The 18,494-nt window shown below is 36.8% G+C and overlaps 1 protein-coding gene across 3 annotated transcripts in view; it reads right to left on the bottom strand.

Annotated features, from left to right (window-relative positions):
• CDH12 (cadherin 12) overlaps window positions 1–18,494 on the bottom strand; it is a 1,192,649-nt gene that overhangs the window by 330,189 nt on the left and 843,966 nt on the right. For 2 of the 3 annotated variants that reach the window (XM_042233916.2, XM_060400263.1), the window contains exon 4: window positions 8,259–8,675. In XM_042233916.2, the coding sequence (XP_042089850.1) occupies window positions 8,259–8,489 (231 nt within the window). In that variant the 5' untranslated portion in view covers window positions 8,490–8,675. Of the gene's footprint in view, window positions 1–8,099; window positions 8,676–18,494 lie in introns of all 3 variants that reach the window. The other variant, XM_060400262.1, reaches the window with a different exon arrangement.

Raw genomic sequence — 18,494 nt, 5'->3', positions numbered from 1 at the left:
CAATGCAATTATAACTACTTTAATACACTATTATATTATTTCTATTTTTTATCTTTTTTTTTTACTAATTCAAACCAAATTCTACTTGTACTTATTTAAAAATAAATAGATAAAATTTTAAATTTTAAGATTCTGTTGCCACAGCCTTGAATTTTTGTGCATGTGTATTTATACACATACATATATACATATGAACACACACAGCATATCTTGTTGTATTGCATTTCACATTATTACACTTGTCAGATAGTACACTTTGTTCAAACTGAAGGTTTATGCATCTCTGCTCCAGTAAGCCTATCAGTGCCATTTTTCCAACATATTTGCCCATTTCCTGCCACTGGGTTACATTTTTGTAATTCTCCCAATTTTAAGACTTTTTTGTTATTATATTTTTATGGTAATATATGGTCAGTGATTTTGATAGTACTACTACGACTTGCTGAAGGCTCAGATAATGGTCAGTTGGCATCTTTTAGCAATAAAGTATTTTTTAATTAAAGTATGCACGTTGTTATTTTAAATATAATTCTACTGTACATGATAGATTTATGCATAGTGCAAACTAACACTGTATGCTTTGGGAAACCAAAAAAGATGCATGTGGCTCACTTGATTGCAGTGTCTGCTTTACTGCTGTGATCTAGAACTGAACCCACACTATCTCCGAGGTATTTATGTATATTGCAAAGCATATATTTTTATAGGTACATCTCTTTGGAACTTTAGTGTTTGTAGAGTCATCCTGGTTTCTCTTAGTTGTTTTTTCAGTACTCTTCTCTCTATTCCATCACAATGATCTCCTCAAAAAAAAAAAAACAAAACACCTGCAATAATGAATTGGTACAGTCACCTACTCTTTTTCCTCCTCTTTAACAGTTTCTTGCTGATGAAGAGAATTGCACACTGCTGGTTAGTTTTACCACTTAAAAGTTGTTTTCCTTAAATCATATATATACATCTTATTGGTTTTGTTTCTCTGGAAAACACTAATAGAATCTCTATCAGATCAAACCAGCACAGAAGAATCTTTTTCACCTGTACTTTTGAAATGGCATCTACAGGCTGGACTCATTCTTTTTTCCTTTCTTCAAACTCTAGATTAAATGAGGAAAATCACTTTGACTACATTTACTTCTGATTCACTATCTGACAAAATCCGTAAGCATTCCAGTCATTGTTTCATTTGATCTGTAGAATTTGGCATTGTCACTTGTTATTCTTAAAACTTTTTTAGCTATATTTCCTGTACTCTCTTTGTCTTTTACTTCTTATTCATTAAATTGATCTATTCTTCATCTGCTTTGCAGTTAAAAATCAGGGTTCTCATATTTTCTCTGTAACTTTTCCTAGCTCATTACCATTTTATGTGATTACCACTTATGTGATTTTGACCACCATCTGTATATCCTGATCCTGTATCTCTACCATAGGCCTCTCTTGTGAACTCTAGGTTCATGTATCTAAACAACTGTGAGATACTTCACCTGGGTACTTCTAAGCAACTCTGGATATATAAGAATGATCTTTTTATTTCTTACTCTAGAACCAAATCTATACAGGATACTAGCAAAACAGAAGTCAGAAATCTGCACCATTCTGTTTTCTTTTTCCCTCTCATTCTCTACATGTGATTGTCCACTAATTTTTGTTTTGGTCTCATCCTCCATATTCTCTTGAACAATGGATCTTGAAAGTTTATTATCTATCTACCTTTTAAATGATCAAATTTAATATTCCTTTTCCTTTGTTACTCCCTAGGCAATTCTCCTGTAACCTTCTCCTACATATGTTTCCTATCTCCATGTCTGTTTTGGGGTCTCCAATGTGTCCTTTAAGTGGATCACTGAGTGATCATTCTAGAACTGCAGTTTCTTCCATGTGCATCTTCAACCAAGACACTTTGGGGATACTGACACCTTTAAGAACAAGTAGTACTGCAGTGTTCAGCATACTGATTGCAGTTCATAGTACTGTATTGCATATTTGAAGGTTGCTAGGGGAGTAAATCTTAAAAGTTCTCATCACAAGAAAAAAATGTAACTCTGCATAATGATAGATGTTAACTAGACTTATTGGGGAGATCATTTCACAATGTATACAATAGAAAAACACTATGTTGTACACTGGGAGCTGCTGTTCTTTGTCAATTATATCTCAATTTTTTAAGAATTAAATAAAAGAATAAGTATTATTAATCTTGACATCAGACTTGAGCCTCGGTATTTTCTCTATTTAACCTACTCTGAAACTTTCCATAACCTACTCTGAAACGTTGATTTCACACTCTCTGATTATTTGAAATATAGTTATTGAGGCTCACCTTGCACTTTCAAGCCTGAGTGCTTATAAAAACGTTTCTTCAGACTATCTCTTCCTAAAAACAAAGACATCTTTCAAGATTCATCTCAGGTACTTCATCAACTGTGAACCTTTTCTTGAATTTTTCTTTTAGGCATAGTCATAGACCCTCTTTTGTCTCTACAACTCTTAATAGGATCTTTGTCATAGTACTTTTGACAGAGTATTAAAATTATTTTTAGCTCCTAAGATGCTTGTATGATAATAAAATGTGATATTTTCTGGTGCCATGGACCTAAACTACCTGCTTTACCCAACTTAAAATCCAAGTTTCAGTATTTATTGGGTGTTGGGCCATGGGGAATTATTTAATTTTCCTGTGCCTCAGTTTTCTGATAAGCAAAATGGAGCTACCAATAATTGTCCTGATAGTGCTGTTGTGAAGATTACATGAATTTATGTAAGTAAAGAAATGAAAATAGTGCCCTAAGACACTCAATAAAGCTTATCTGTTATAACTGCAATCTAAAGACATTCATACTTTACTCCCACAAGGGTTAACAATTTCTGAAATGATAATGCATTCTCAATGAGAAATATGTTGAATAAATGCCTCTCAAATTAAGGATTAGATATACTGCAATATTGAATCTTTATGCCATATGCCATATTAAATACTTTCATTTCAAAAATTTCTGCTAACAAGTTCTTCTGAATTGAGACAAAGGCACCCAGTTATACTTGATGGTATAAGCAATTTACTCGTGTGTGTGTGTGTGTGTGTGTGTGTGTGTATGGGCAGGCACATCTGTGTGTTCCTTTAATGATACTTTTTTGAGGTGACTTTGAGCAATAAGTAATACATGTGTTAAACATGTTTGCTTATCAAATTAGTTTCTGTGTTGCTCTGCAATATGGTATTTTACACATATCCAGGTGTTATAGCAAATCCAAAATATCTATTTATTTTTTTTATTTTTTTTATTTTTTTTATTTTTGCTTATTCTATTATTTTTTTTTAATTTTTTTTAGTTTTTATTTTTAAATTTTAAAATCTTTAATTCTTACATGCATTCCCAAACATGAACCCCCTCCCACCTCCCTCCCCATAACATCTTTCTGGGAAATGCAAATCAAAACCACAATGAGGTACCACTTCACACCAGTCAGAATGGCTGCGATCCAAAAATCTGCAAGCAATAAATGCTGGAGAGGGTGTGGAGAAAAGGGAACCCTCCTACACTGTTGGTGGGAATGCAAACTAGTACAGCCACTATGGAGAACAGTGTGGAGATTCCTTAAAAATTGCAAATAGAACTACCTTATGACCCAGCAATCCCACTTCTGGGCATACACACCGAGGAAACCAAAATATCTATTTAAAAAAAGTATTGGCTTTACCTCTGGACAACCTTGGGATTTATTTGCATATTAAATCATAGTCATTATCAGCAATGCCACAGTTTGGTCTTTCTTGAAAGGATGTCAACAATAACATCTGATCCTTTTAAATATTAAATATAACAGTTGTTGAGTCTAATATCCATTAAGCCACTCACTCCTTCCTCATTAATTTCTACAGGGAGAAATTCTTTTAAACTTGAAGGTAGGGAAACTTTTTTTTTTACTCTCAGTAAGTGGAATTTCCATGTTTTGGGGCTTCCCTGGTGGCTCAGTGGTAAAGAATCCACCTGTCAATGCAGGAGGCACAGGTTTGACCCCTGGTCCAGGAAGATCCCGTGGAGAAAGAAATGGCAACCCACTCCAGTATTCTTGCCTGGAAATCCCCATGGACAGAAGAGCTTGGAGTGCTATAGTCCATGGGGCCTTAAAGAGTCAGATATGATTTAGCAACTGAACAATACATTATGTATGTTCTTGCTGCAAAGAAATATACATTAAATCTGAATCTCAATTATAATGGTTCAGTTGACTATTATGCTTGGCACTTGTGCATTTTCCTTTTCCTATAACATAGAATTCTATATTACCTATAGTACTTTGTTTTACCGTAAACTGTCTCAAAGCCTTCTAGAAAGAGCAGGAGCACAAATATATTTATACATGTTTACACACTTACATATAATGGCTTGAATTGGCCCCAATGTTATCATATTACTATTCCCATATTTAGAATAATCAAGACAGAGTTAATTAAACTTTAATTAGTTTCTTTAAACTAAAAATTAATTAGTTTCTACGTGGAAAGGAAATCTTGGAAACTGTTTTTTCATTTGCATTAGAAACATACATTGCCTGAGAACCATAAGTTTTCATTATATTTTACAAATGGGGAGCCAAGCACCTATGAAAAAAATGTTTTAATTTCATAATGGATTAGATCTTAGACCTACTCCTTGCTAATCAATTTATAAATACTGATTCATCTCTTAAATGATTTGGATGAATTCCATACTCTCATATCAATTATAAAAATAGAATTCAAGAGTATCAAACAAAACTTCTATAAGTAGTTCCTAGATCTTTTTAACCATGTCCACTGGGAGTGAAATTCTACTCTAGCTAGGATAGATTAAAAGTCAATTTCATTAAAATTTCAACAAAATGTCCAACTTTCTCACCTCAAATTCTGGCAAGTAAAGGCTAAGGATCTGCTATTATTAAAGTCAGAATGGCTTCTCAGCAGACATTTGCCAGCAACCTCAATGTGATGTCCAGCTTCCATCACAAGCAGAGTTGACATAACTGACACTCAGGAGACAAAAGCTCTAGAGGTATGCTTCCTCTCCATTTGTCTTGGATTTCAAAACCCAATCCTTATACTGAATCAAGTCACAAGAAATTAGTGTACTATGACATAAAATTATCTTATCATGAAAACTTTACTGATTTTTATACTCTTTGATCATACAAAGAATATTATAAGTGGAAACAATGTAGAGTAACATCAGGGGACATTCATGCTTTGGGGTGCTTCCCTCAAAAGTTTTGAAGGCCCTGCTTGTGCTCAGGGCTATTTGTGGAGCAACGCCATCTGAGTTGGTTACCCTGGACTCAGTTGAAATTGGTTGGACTCCAGTAGACGGTTCTCCCCTTTATGGTTCTCTCTGATTTTCTACTCAATTTTAGGGTTCACCAGGCACAATATGGACCTCAGAACTAGCATCTGTGGAGTTGCCTGGGGCAACAAGACCAGATCCTGATTCTTAGCAGCCAGCCTGACAAGGAGATTGCTCCTGCTAAATGGTACTGTGTGTTTTTTGCAAGATCACTAAAATTTGGACTGTGAGAATGATACTCAAAGATTGATTTGATGTGAAGCATATTTTATATGTATATAGGTACCCCACGGAAAATATTTGCTCAGGGCCCTATATCAGTTCAGTTCAGCTGCTCAGTCATGTCCAACTCTTTGCAACCCCATGGACTGCAGCATGCCAGGCCTCCCTGTCCATCACAACCTCCGAGAGTTTACCCAAACTCATGTCCACTGAGTCAGTGATGCCGTTCAACCATCTCATCCTCTGTCATCCCTTTCTCCTCCCACATTCAATCTTTCCCAGCATCAGGGTCTTTTCAAATGGCCAAAGTATTGGAGTACTGAATGAACACTCAATGAACACTCAGGACTGACCTCCTTTAGGATGGACTGGTTGGACCTCCTTGCAGTTCAAAGGACTCTCAAAAGTCTTCTCCACCACCACAATTCAAAAGCATCATAGGGCCCCATATACCCTAGTGCATTTGTGAAGAACAAATCTGACTCCATATTAGGTCTTTTTTTTTTTTTTTAATCTTTGTGCTTTGTTGCTTATACTTAGTCATACTGTCTCTGCACCATTTGCAAAAGAATCCTGCCTATAGCCTGAAATATACACCATAGCCCATTTTCAAGACCTTGGCCTTTAAGAATCCTTTCATATAGAGATAAAAACTTGCAGAACAGAGAATAACATTTGTCTTGGAGGTTTACAGGAACCTCTTGACCTTACCTATGTGGACACCTGCAAGGACAAAGGATTCCTACACCAAGAAGTTTACAACTAACCACACCCTCCCTTCCCTCACCTTGCCTTTAAAAGTGCTTTGCTGAAACTTTCAGGAGTTCAGGTTTCTGTGGGAACAAGCCACCTGTCTCTTTGCATGGCCCTGCAATAAAACTTTCTCTGCTCCAAATGTTAACATTTTAGTTTGTTCAGCCTCACTGTGTATCAATCACAGTGTTTGGTAACACAAGGGCAACCTATGTGTTCATTTTCAACAAAGGTTCTAGTTGAAGACCTTCTTCATTATATTATTCAATATTTTAAAAATATATTTCTAAAAGGTAAATTCTAAAATCATAGGGCAAAGAATTTAGCTCTTAAATAAATTTGTTTCATTTAAGCCAGCGTTAGAATCATAAGACTCATCATGTTTCTCATTTGTTTAGATTTTCACAAATCTCTAGGGATTTTAATATTCCAGAGACATAATCTATTATATCAGTTTCCTAATACTGTTTTGACTATGGTTTTCTATTTCTGCTTTAGATTTGTCTTAAACTCTCTTTCAGCATAAACACTTTTTATTAAAACCATAGAAAAATCTTTTAGACAATTAAAAAAAAGGGAATTAGCAAAATAAAAAATAAAACTAAATAAAACATGCATTTTCCTGAAAAAGATTCTGGTGTCATTGATAAGGTCTATGATAGATATGGCTCCAAAGTTGACATAAGAATAATAGCAGTAAAGCATAAATCTGTTGAAACACATAGTTGCCATTTTGTGAAAAAAATTTTTTTTTCTTAAACTACGAGATTAAAATTTGCATATGGTGTTACCTTACAAAACCTATAATAAAGAGGGCCTCCTGGTGGTCCAGTGATTGAGAATCTACTAGACAATACAGGGAACTCTGGTTTGATCCCTGGTCCAGAAAGATCCCACATGCCACAAGGCAGCTAAGCCCATGTAGCTGCAATTACTGAGCCCATGTGCTCTAGAACCCATGCTCCACAACAAGAAAAGCCACAACAATTAAAAGTCAGCGGACCATAACTATAGACTAGTCCCCAGTTGCTGCAACCAAAGTCTGCATGCAGCAGTGAAGACCCAGCACATTGAAAAATTAATAAACAAATAAATAACCTATAATAAAGGAATTACTTTAAAGAATAAGCAAACCAAATCAAATACAGATCTTCCTCAGCTTAGACCAGAGCTACATCCCAATAAAGCCATTGTCAATTGAAACCATCATTAAGTTGAAATGCATTTAATACACTTATCTTACTGAATATCATTACTTAGTCTGACAGACTTAAACATTCTCAAAATACTTACATTAACCAACAGTCAGGAAATCGTCTAGCACAAAGCCTATTTTATAATCAAGCGCTGACTATCTCATGTAGTTTATTGAATACTGTAGTAAAAGTAAAAAGCAGATTGGCTGTATAGGTACAGCATGCATATTGCTTTTGCAACACTGTAAAGTTAAAAATATCTTAAGTCAAACCACTGTAAATCTGGGACCATCTGTACACCAGAACCATAATCTAAACGGTATGTCCTATTTTTTAAGGGGAGGGAAATATAGGTAATCTGGTCATTCAAAGATATGAACAATTTAGAATACTTATACCTCCTGATTTTTTCCTGTGTTTCTTGCTGGTAAACAATTCCAGAAGGGGTATAGCCAACAATGTGCTATAGTAACACTTATAACACTTTTAACTACTTCATGACTTTGGTGAATAATGTCAAAAATAGGATTATAATATATACTAACTTCATTAAAATAACCAAGGAGACTTGAAGCAAAGAGGGATGAAATGATATTCCAAAGCTTACCCGGGTCATTGAGTCAGGAAGAGAAACCAGGTCTCTTGATTTCAATTCCAGTGTTCTACTCACTGGTTTGTTCAACTCCTGTGCAAAACATCCATACACAATACACAATGAATAAGCCCCCTTGCTATCAAGTTGTTGGCAAAAGAAATATGTCATTACCTTTCCCACATACTGAGGCTCGGAGCCCATGTATTCCTCCAGCACAAAAAATTGATTCCATACCCAGCCACGTTTAACTCGGTGGAAATGTGATTGCTGTCCTGGTAGGTGGATAACATTCTCTCTTGGTTCTGTGGCTAAAGTCTGCTGTGGCTGAGGTTGAAGTGGTGTTAGGAGACCTCCATCAAACAGGACCCAGAGCAGCAGGGATAAACAGTTCCTTGTAAGCATTGGCAAAAGCTTTCCTACAGCAGAGTAATAAAAACTCCAGCACTTAATGTAGAATTGTGGAATCCAGGTTTGAGGTGTCTGTGGCCTCCACCACTTAGCTTTCTGTTTTATTGCAGAAATGATAATGCAGGCATTAATCCTTTTGATGAAAATGCTTCTGCTATATTATATTCCATCTAAAGGGACCTATAAAACAGATTAACAAAGATACATTAAATTGATAGAATTACATGATGATAGTCATCAAAACTCTCATTATATCTGCCAACATTGAAGGAAACAGAGAGAAAAGTCATTAAAAGAATTATATTAGTAAATGATCACTGCTATTTAACCTGTTAAAATGGATAAAATATCTAAGTGTTTTTTACTGACTTGAAAAAGTATGAGTTACAAAAAGCAAGTTTATCATAAATAGAAGCAATCATTTTTTAAATTTAATAACCGTTTAAGAGTAAAACAGAGATCACTTTTTTTTTACTGAAGTATAATTAATTTGCAATGTTTCAGGTGTACAACAAAGTAATTCAGTTAAACATATATATATTCTTCTATATATTTTTTCTATTATAGGTTATTATAAGAAATTGAATATAGTTCCCTGTGTTATATCTGCTAAGTCACTTCAGTTGTGTCCAACTCTGAGCGACCCCATACGCGGCAGCCCACCAGGCTCCCCCGTCCCTGGGATTCTCCAGGCAAGAACACTGGAGTGGATTGCCATTTCCTTTTCCAATGCATGAAAGTGAAAAGTGAAAGTGAAGTCACTCAGTCGTGTCTGACTCTTTGCAACCCATGGGCTGCAGCCTACCAGGCTCCTCCATCCCTGGGTTCTTCCAGGCAAGAGTACTGGAGTGGGTTGCCATTGCCTTCTCCAGTGCATGAAAGTGAAGAGTAAAAGTGAAGTCGCTCAGTCGCGTCTGACTCTGTGCGACCCCAGAGAGGGCAGCCCACCAGGCTCCTCCGTCCCTGGATTCTCCAGGCAAGAACACTGGAGTGGGTTGCCATTTCCTTCTCTGTGTTATATAGTAGGTCCTTATTATATGTTTATTTTATATAAAATATATTTTATCCTTTAAATTTAATCTCAAATTGCCAATTCATCTCCCTCCCTTTCCCCTCTGACTAGAAAACAAAGTCCATGAGTCTATTTCTGTTTTGTAAATAAGTTCATTTGTATCACTTTTTTTAGATTCTACATATAAGAGATATTATATGATATTTGTCTTTCTCTCTCTGACTTACTTCACTTAGTATGGTTATCCCTTATTGCTGTTTAATCTCTAGGTCATGCCCAACTGTTTTGTGACCCCATGGACTGTAGCCTGCCAGGCTCCTCTGTCCATGGGATTTCCCAGGCAAGATAGTGGAGTGGGTTGCCATTTCCTTCTCCAGGGGATTTTCCAGACCCATAGATTGAACCCATGTCTCCTGCATTGCAGGCAGATTCTTATCACTGAACCCACTAGGGATATGTATGATAATTGCATTATTGCTGCAAATGACAGTATCTCATTCTTTTTATGGCTGAAAAAAATTCCATTGCATATATATATCTACATATATGACATCTTCTTTATTCATTTATGTCAATGGACACAGGTTGCTTCCATGTCTTGGTTCTTGTAAGTAGTGCTATAGATATTGGGACGCATATATCTTTTTGAATTAGAATTCTTTACTGGGATTATGCTTTTTAAAGTGAACTGAGAGTAGGATTTCATAGCCTTAGGACAATTGACATTTGGGGTTGGATAACTCTTTGTTGCTGAGGGCCAGCATATACATCTCATGAATCCTAGAAACACCCCCTTTCCTTCACTCAATAGATGATAGTAGCATCCTCCCCCACTGCTAGTTGTGATAACCAAATATTGTCTCCAGCCATTGCCAAATATCCCCTGGAAGGAGCAAAATAGATTAAGACTGAGAACCACAGATTTCAAGAATAAAGAAAAAACAAAGCAGTTTTAAATAAACAAAAAATTATCTAAAGTTAGAGAATAGGAAGTATAGGACCATGCATAGAAGAACATTCACTGGAAGGATCAACACTGAAGATGAAGCTCCAAAACTTTGGCTACCTGATGCGAAGAGCTGACTCATTGGAAAAGACCTTGATGCTGGGAAAGAGGAAAAGGAGAAGAGGATGGCAGACAATGAGATGGTTGGATGGCATCACTTACTCAATGGACATGAATTTGAGTGAACTCTCAGAGACAGTGGAGGACAGAGGAACCTGGCGGGCTATAGTTAATGAGGCTGCAAAGAGTCAGACAGGACTTAATGATTGAACAATAACAACAATGAAAGAATAAATTTACTAAACAAAAATGATCTAAGATGTATGCTATTGAGAAAGTGTCAGATGGTTTTATAAGGGTTTATAAGCTTTAATGTTTAAAAAAATGCTTCTCTGATATTGGCATATTAGAAACACTGGGATACAGAGGAATTATTTCATAGATGGTGTGTGACTCAAAGCAACCTTGAATCAGTATCAGATGGATAATCTCTACTTTGCATTTAGGTAAAACTGAGCTTTCAAAATTTTCCTTACAACAAACACTTTTTTTTCCATTCACTTATCTAGGGTTTGAGTGTCTAAGATGTACTAGGTTCTTTGTAATAGGTAAGGAAACGGACATAATTCTTACCTTTCTTAAATCAGGAATGGAAAGTAAATATAGTCAAATACATAAATGAGGGCAAATTTACCCATGCTATGGAAAAAGAAAAGCAAATAGAATAACTTGATGGCAAAATTTAAGTGGTCAAAACTTAAATTAGCAAAAGTCTGCCATAGGTGACAATTGCAATGAGCATTAAAAGTAAGAGCTCCATTATATTCTTCAAGCAGCAAGGGAAAAATGTGGCTCTAGCTAGGGAAGCTTCACACACTGGCACTAGGGGACCATTGCCCACAGCCTTCTCTGAGGTTTCCAAAGGTCAAGAATGTCAGAGGTCAGAAATTATATACAGTGCTTCCAAAACCAGACAACTAAAATAAAAATCAACTTGTTTAATCACATGCCTATAAAACAGGACATTTTGTCAACCTTTCAGTTGCAATTTGGCTTAGTGATTATTCAGCTAGATATAATATAAAGTATAATGCATTCTTTACAAATATTCAAATGTTAAAAATGTGGGAGCAATTCACTGAAGATACGATGTAAGATGGGGAAGGTCTAAAAGTTATACTCTGAGAGCATACTATAATGACACTCTCAAAAAGAGAAATAAAGTAGGATCTATTTTTTTTCTCTGGCCTGAAGGGATGCACCTGTTATCTACTAACAAAAACATGAACTGTATATATTTTATTGCATCCTTTCATTTTGGCAAAATAATGTTCATAAAAAGTTAACTTAGACTTATATTGTCCAATATGGGAACCACTAGCCATACGTGGCTGTGGAGTTGAAATTTGGCAATTCGATACTGAGATGTCCTCTAACTTTTCAATTATATACCACATTTCAAAATATTACTACAAAAATAAGAATGTAAAAGACCTCATTATTGATTTCTACATTTATTTTTTGTTGACATGCTAATAGTTTGGGTAAAGAAGGTTTGTTGTTCACTTGCTAAGTTGTGTCTAACTCTTTGCGATCCCATGGACTGCAGCACGCCAAACTTCCCTGTCCTTCACCATCTCCCAGAGCTTGCTCAAACTCATGTCCATTGAGTGGGTGATGCCATCCAATCATCTCATTCTCTGTTGACCTCTTTTCTCCTTCTCTCAATCAGAAGGTTAAATAAATATAAACTATTACATTAATTTGACCTATTTCTTTTCCTTTTTTAATGTGACTACTAGAAAATTACAATTATAGATGCAGTTTGCTCTTGTGACTTGCATTGTTTTCTCTCATGTAGCCCTGACTTAAATAAGAGTTTAAATCACAACTGTGATTTCTACTTAAGTCATATATATTTTAATATTCAGAACAGAATATCTATCACACCATGTTTGTATAACAATATATTGGGATGTCAGAGGAAATTTGCAACTATATGCATTAAGCCTGGGTAAAAATAATGCACATGTTTTCCTCAGCTGTCTTCAAGTTTAAATTACCAACACTGACATCTAAAGTGTCTGGATTCTTGAACTTTCTGTTTTGCCCATGTTTCTTCCCCTATTCATGTCAATCCTACCCTTGGCATTTACAGAACAAACGGGGAGATAAACATAAGTAGAAAAGATGGATAGCGGGAACTCTAATTTTCAATACCTAGTCTATTACATATAATTAGGTTGTCTTTTTGTCTTTGTGCTTCATTGATTTTTTTTCTCCTCCACTTTTTTTTGGGAGGTGTGAGGTATAAAAATTCAAATTTTAGTGAGTATTGACTCGTAAAGTTATGTCTTTAAACAAGCATCTTTTAATTTTACATCAGCAATTTTTGATATTGGACAGGTACCAAAAACAGCCTCTAAATGCAAAACATTGTCGTTAGTCTGAAGTTAAATGGAGCCACACTGTGGTACAATATCCCCTCATTTCCCTCACCTGGTACCCACATCTTGTTCTATCCTTTGACTCTCTCTGGACACATATTCTACTCAGCCCTCTGTATTCTTCTACTTTTTAATGCATTCCCCTTTACTTACCTCTTTCTCTAAGTAGACTGATCCTTACTCATATCCTTGCCATCAAATTACTTTCGCCTTTTTTGTTACAATACATTTTTATATTTAGAGGAATATTTATTTATGAATAGTTTTGCTGTTATTTTCATTAGGATGGTGATGGTTAGGGGTGACCATACAGGTCTGAGAGATACACACATAATCTTATCCTTTGCCATGAATGTTGCTGGTTTAATATGAATTTTGCAGAAGGCAAAGCTTTTTAGGAACGCAAATACCACACTGGAGTGGAAAGATCTGTAATTAACATTGTAAAGCCTACTCTCTGCACACTGGGGATGCAACATATAGACTGATGACTGTAGTTCCTGCTGTAGTGTATATCTGGAAGTTGCTAAGAGAGTAGATCTTAAAAGCCAGGCCTTTTATGATATTCATGAGCATAACAGTGCATGAACTCCACAATCTTCCTCTGCATCACTCTAGACGCTGGTCATTCTCTCCTTCTCTCAAACCCTTTATTTATAAGTGATGTTAACAACATAATAATTTGTATTATAGGTATATTTGTATGATTATTTTTCCAGTTTTCTGAGTAGAGTGACAAAGGGCTAGGAGAGTACCAATGATGACTCTCTTGTCAGCCGTTCTCAGCTGTTCTGTTCCTGGCATCCACACTGGCACATGGTAAATACAAAACACAGATTTGTTAAGTGTGAGCGAGTAAGTCATTGAATGATGGCAGTTAACTTTCATTGAAAACTTACTATGTTCCATATGATGTTATATGTTCTGTATCAGTACAATTGTTCTGTGAAGGATCTATTATACCCATCTGACAGATAAAATGGAGAAAAAAAGAATCTAAATGACTTGACAGTTGTCCACAGACAAGCACATAGGCGGTGTGTTTGAATCTGGGCAGTCTGACTCAGGAGCCCATGCCTTTGGATTCTATTCTACACTATACAATGAATCCATAAATAGATGAGAATTTCAAGGGCTTCAAATCCCAGTAAGAGAATGAGTATGAGCTTAAAGACCTGAGTTCCAAATTCATTTTCCAAATTGAGTACGTATTTTAATATTGGGCAGCATAAACTTTCTTAGACTCACTTAGATCTTCTGTGAAATTAGAAGATCTGAAGCAATCAGGTCCACATTGTTCCTCTGAAGTTAGGAGGTTCAGGACTCCCAGCCCCACCCAAATAAGGTGTGAAGATAGACACATAATTCTAGGCAGAGAAGGATAAAAGAAAATAAAAAGCTGTAATTGGCAAGGTTCCTGAGCTAACAGGATTAGATGACTGAAAATTCAGAAACTGCACAATAGTCCTGCTAATCCACCCAGCAAGGTGCTGGACAGGCCAGATGACCCAAAGCCGACAGGAAGATAAGGTCCTTTCCAGCTGTCCAGCTTCTTCCCACTTAGACTGAACTGGGGGTGCCATCCTGGGGTCAATCACATAAGCGGTCAGCGTGTGGAACCAAAGTGAAGACCCTGAATTCGGGAGTCACTTCCAGTACTGGTATAGTTGTACGCAGTCACTTCAGTCATGTCAGACTCTTTGTGACCCTATGAACGGTAACCTCCCAGACTCCTCTGTCCATGGGATTCTCCAGGCAAGAATACTGGAGTGGATTGCCATGTACTCCTCCAGGGAATCTTCCTGACCCAGGGATTGAACCCACATCTCTGATGTCTCCTGTATTGGCAGGCAGGTTCTTTACAACTAATACCAACTGCAAAGTCCCTTGGTATAGTTAAAAAAGAAAAAAAAAAATCATAATTAAGTAAATGAAAATATAGGCTTTGGAACAAGAGAGGTCTGAAGACTAACTTCTAATGAAGTCAGAGCATAGTTTTATGCTAAATAACTGAAGCATTTGAATTGTGGGGGTGCAGCCAACAATATTCTTATGTCTGTACAGCTATATGCATGAAGAAATACAATATACGCTAATCCCATCACTCAATTAGAACATGTGTAGACTTGTATTTCCTAACTCATATTATCGCATTATGATCCTAAAATCCACTCAAAGACTACAACACTGCGGTGCTTTAGTTAAGAGGGGGCAGATATTATTTTCAGTGGATGATGCCACTCTCAGCAGATCCTAGCCTCTGGCAACAGTTGTCAGCCAGGGAGCTTTTAAAGTGTTATATCACGACAAATGTCATGCAAGGAGATTGAAGGACTCCGGTTCTTAAGTGAAAGAGGAACAACTCCCCCGGGTATGAAATGTAGCCAAAATTACAAGGAAAAACTATGTGGAGTCATCAACCTGGGTACACTTGCCCTGATACCAATGGTGCTGTTATAAGAATAAGAATAGAGCCTTGTTCTAACGTGTCAGCACCCTATGGAAACATGTGAACTTTAAAGAAGATGTATTTGTTACAAAGAACATCACCAGAGATGCATTTTATTCCCTATCCTGGATTTCGGGCACAGTGTTTAAAATTTTATATTTGTCTATTATTCCTAAACTTTTGTGGAGCCAAAGTGGCTTTCCAAAGACTTTCCAAACCCACAGATGAGTCTCTGGAGCCAAACATTGCTTTTAGCAGAAGGGGAATTTTAAACCACGGTCATATATCAAAGCTGGGGGATACTCAGATGTGAAATACCCACTGACAGCTTTTCCATTGTTTGTCTCCAAAACTGAGAGATACCCAAAAGTTATGGGTTCTGTAGTTTTTGTCTTTTGGGGCGTGCTTGCTTTTTAAATTTTGGGTGTGTTTGCTTTTAAGAATACTTCTTGAAAAGGGGTCTATTATATGTGAATTACTCTGAAAATGTCTATATAACAAGATGTCTTATTAGGCTGATAGATACAAGTAGTTCTCAACTGTGTGTAACATTCTAAGGCTAACTGCAAAATGGGTAACTCTTTAATAGTGACTATGCCTATGATTTAACTCAGGAATGAGGGAAACAGGTGACTAAATCAATTCAAAAGAGATGTAAAATAACTTGGAATTGTATAGTTTGAAGGGGAGAAATGAATACTGTGATACACTTCTACAGTTTTAGACAAATGTAAAATATCTGGTCCTGAATCAATTATATGAAGCTCTGTACTCTATCCAGTCATGCCTCATGCTCCCTGTAAGAAAATGCGATTATCATGACATTGATATGTTTACTTATTTTCGTATTTACTGGAGAAGTCAATGGCACCCCACTCCAGTACTCTTGCCTGGAAAATCCCATGGACAGAGGAGCCTGGTGGGCTGCAGGCCATGGGGTCGCTAAGAGTCGGACACGACTGAGCGACTTCACTTTCACTTTTCACTTTCATGCATTGGAGAAGGAAATGACAACCCACTTCAGTGTGCTTGTCTGGAGAATCCCAGGGATGGGGGAGCGTGTGGGCTGCCATCTATGGGTCGCACAGAGTCAGACATGACTGAATTGACTTAGCAGCAGCATGCCTATGAATTAATTTCTCAAGAGTACTTGTTAAATATTTTATATAACCATGATTTACATGTTTGTATAAAATGTAATTTGCATTTTATATAAAAATAAATAATTTATATTTTATAAACTTTACATATATCTAAGCATCCTCTGTTTTGATATATGACCATATTGCTCATGTTTAGTCACTCAGTTGTGTCTGATTCTTTGCGACAGCATGGGTTACAGCACATTAGTCTTCCCTGTCCTTCACCATCTCCTGGAGCTTGCTCAAACTTAGGTCTATTGAGTCACTGATGCCATCCAACCATCTCGTCCTCTGTCATCTCCTCCTCCTGCCTTTCAGCATCAGGGTCTTTGCAACGAGTTGTCTCTTGGAATGCCTTGGAGATGAGCAAATATCCCTATCACATCTCTGTTGGTCCTAGTAAGCCCACACCAAAAGGAAAGTTTAGACTCTTTCAGGTGCAGTAAAACCTTAACCCCAACTCTCCTATTTTACAAATGACACAAATGAGTAGAGAAGTACTGGTGGTAAACCCATTTCATTCTCTTTTAGAAGTGAAATAAGGATGCTTGAAGGTAAAAAATATTTTATGATTTTGATTTGTGAAGTTCATTAATCCTTGCTCTCTAGCTTATCCTGGTGGCTCAGATGGTAAAGAGTCTGCCTGAAGCGTGGGAGACCTGGGCTCGATCTCTGGGTTGGGAAGATCCCCTGGAGAAAGAACTGACAACCCATTCCAGTATTCTTGCCTGGGAAATTACATGGATGGAGGAGCCTGGCAGATTACAGTCCATGGGGTTGCAAAGAGTCGGACAAGACTGAACGACTTCACTTTCACATTTTCTGACTTATCCAGACCCTACAAGTGAAATTGTCAGTTGCTCAGTCATGTCCGACTCTTTGTGACCCCATGGACTGTAGCCTGACAGGTTCCTCTGTTCATGGTGTTCTTCAGGCAAGAATACTGGAGTGGGTTGCCATGCCCTCCTCCAGGGAATCTTCCCAACCAAGGGATCAACCTTGGGTCTTCTGCATTGCAGGCAGATTCTTTACCTTCTGAGCCACCAGGGAAGCTACATATGTATGCAATAAATATGCTATAAATATATAGTATATATGCTACTTATATAGAGTAAATGATACTGATACCTCCAATAAGCTAAGAAAAAATATTATGGGAAAAGAAGAGAAACTCAACATGGGCATCTTTCCAGTATGGATGACAAGAAATACAACCTCTCCTTCCCTCTCAGAAGAGAGATTTGAGTACACATTTACTTTCATGGTATTTTTTTTCTGGTTTATTTTTTATTTTTTTAAATTTTATTTTTATTATTATTATTTACTTTACAATATTGTATTGGTTTTGCCATGCATCAACATGAATCTGCCATGGGTGTACATGCGTTCCCAATCCTGAACCCCCCTCCCACCTCCCTCCCCATCCCATCCCTCTGGGTCATCCCAGTGCACCATCCCCAAGTATCCTGTATCCTGCTTCTAACCTAGACTGGTGATTCATTTCTTATATGATATTATACATGTTTCAGTGTCATTCTCCCAAATCATGCCACCCTCTCCATCTCCCACAGAGTCCAAAACACTGTTCTATACATCTGTGTCTCTTTGCTGTCTCACATACAGGGTTATCATTACCATCTTTCTAAATTCCATATATATGCATTAGTATACTGTATTGGTGTTTTTCTTTCTGGCTTACTTCACTCTGTATAATTGGCTCCAGTTTCATCCACCTCATTAGAACTGATTCAAATGTATTCTTTTTAATGGCTGAGTAATACTCCATCGTGTATATGTACCACACTTATCCATTTATCTGCTGATGGACATTAACTGCATTGTTAGAACGCTCTTGATGTCATGTCCTGAAATGGCACTTTACCTCTTTCATCTTCCTCTGAAAAACCAGTAATAATAGTCTCATCATGAGAAATACATTAGAC

Source organism: Ovis aries, chromosome 16 (genome assembly GCF_016772045.2).
Source record: "Ovis aries strain OAR_USU_Benz2616 breed Rambouillet chromosome 16, ARS-UI_Ramb_v3.0, whole genome shotgun sequence".
Classification (NCBI taxonomy): domain Eukaryota; kingdom Metazoa; phylum Chordata; class Mammalia; order Artiodactyla; family Bovidae; genus Ovis; species Ovis aries.
The sequence above is the reverse complement of the archived record's forward strand: the minus strand, read 5'-3'. Positions and strand labels throughout refer to the sequence as shown.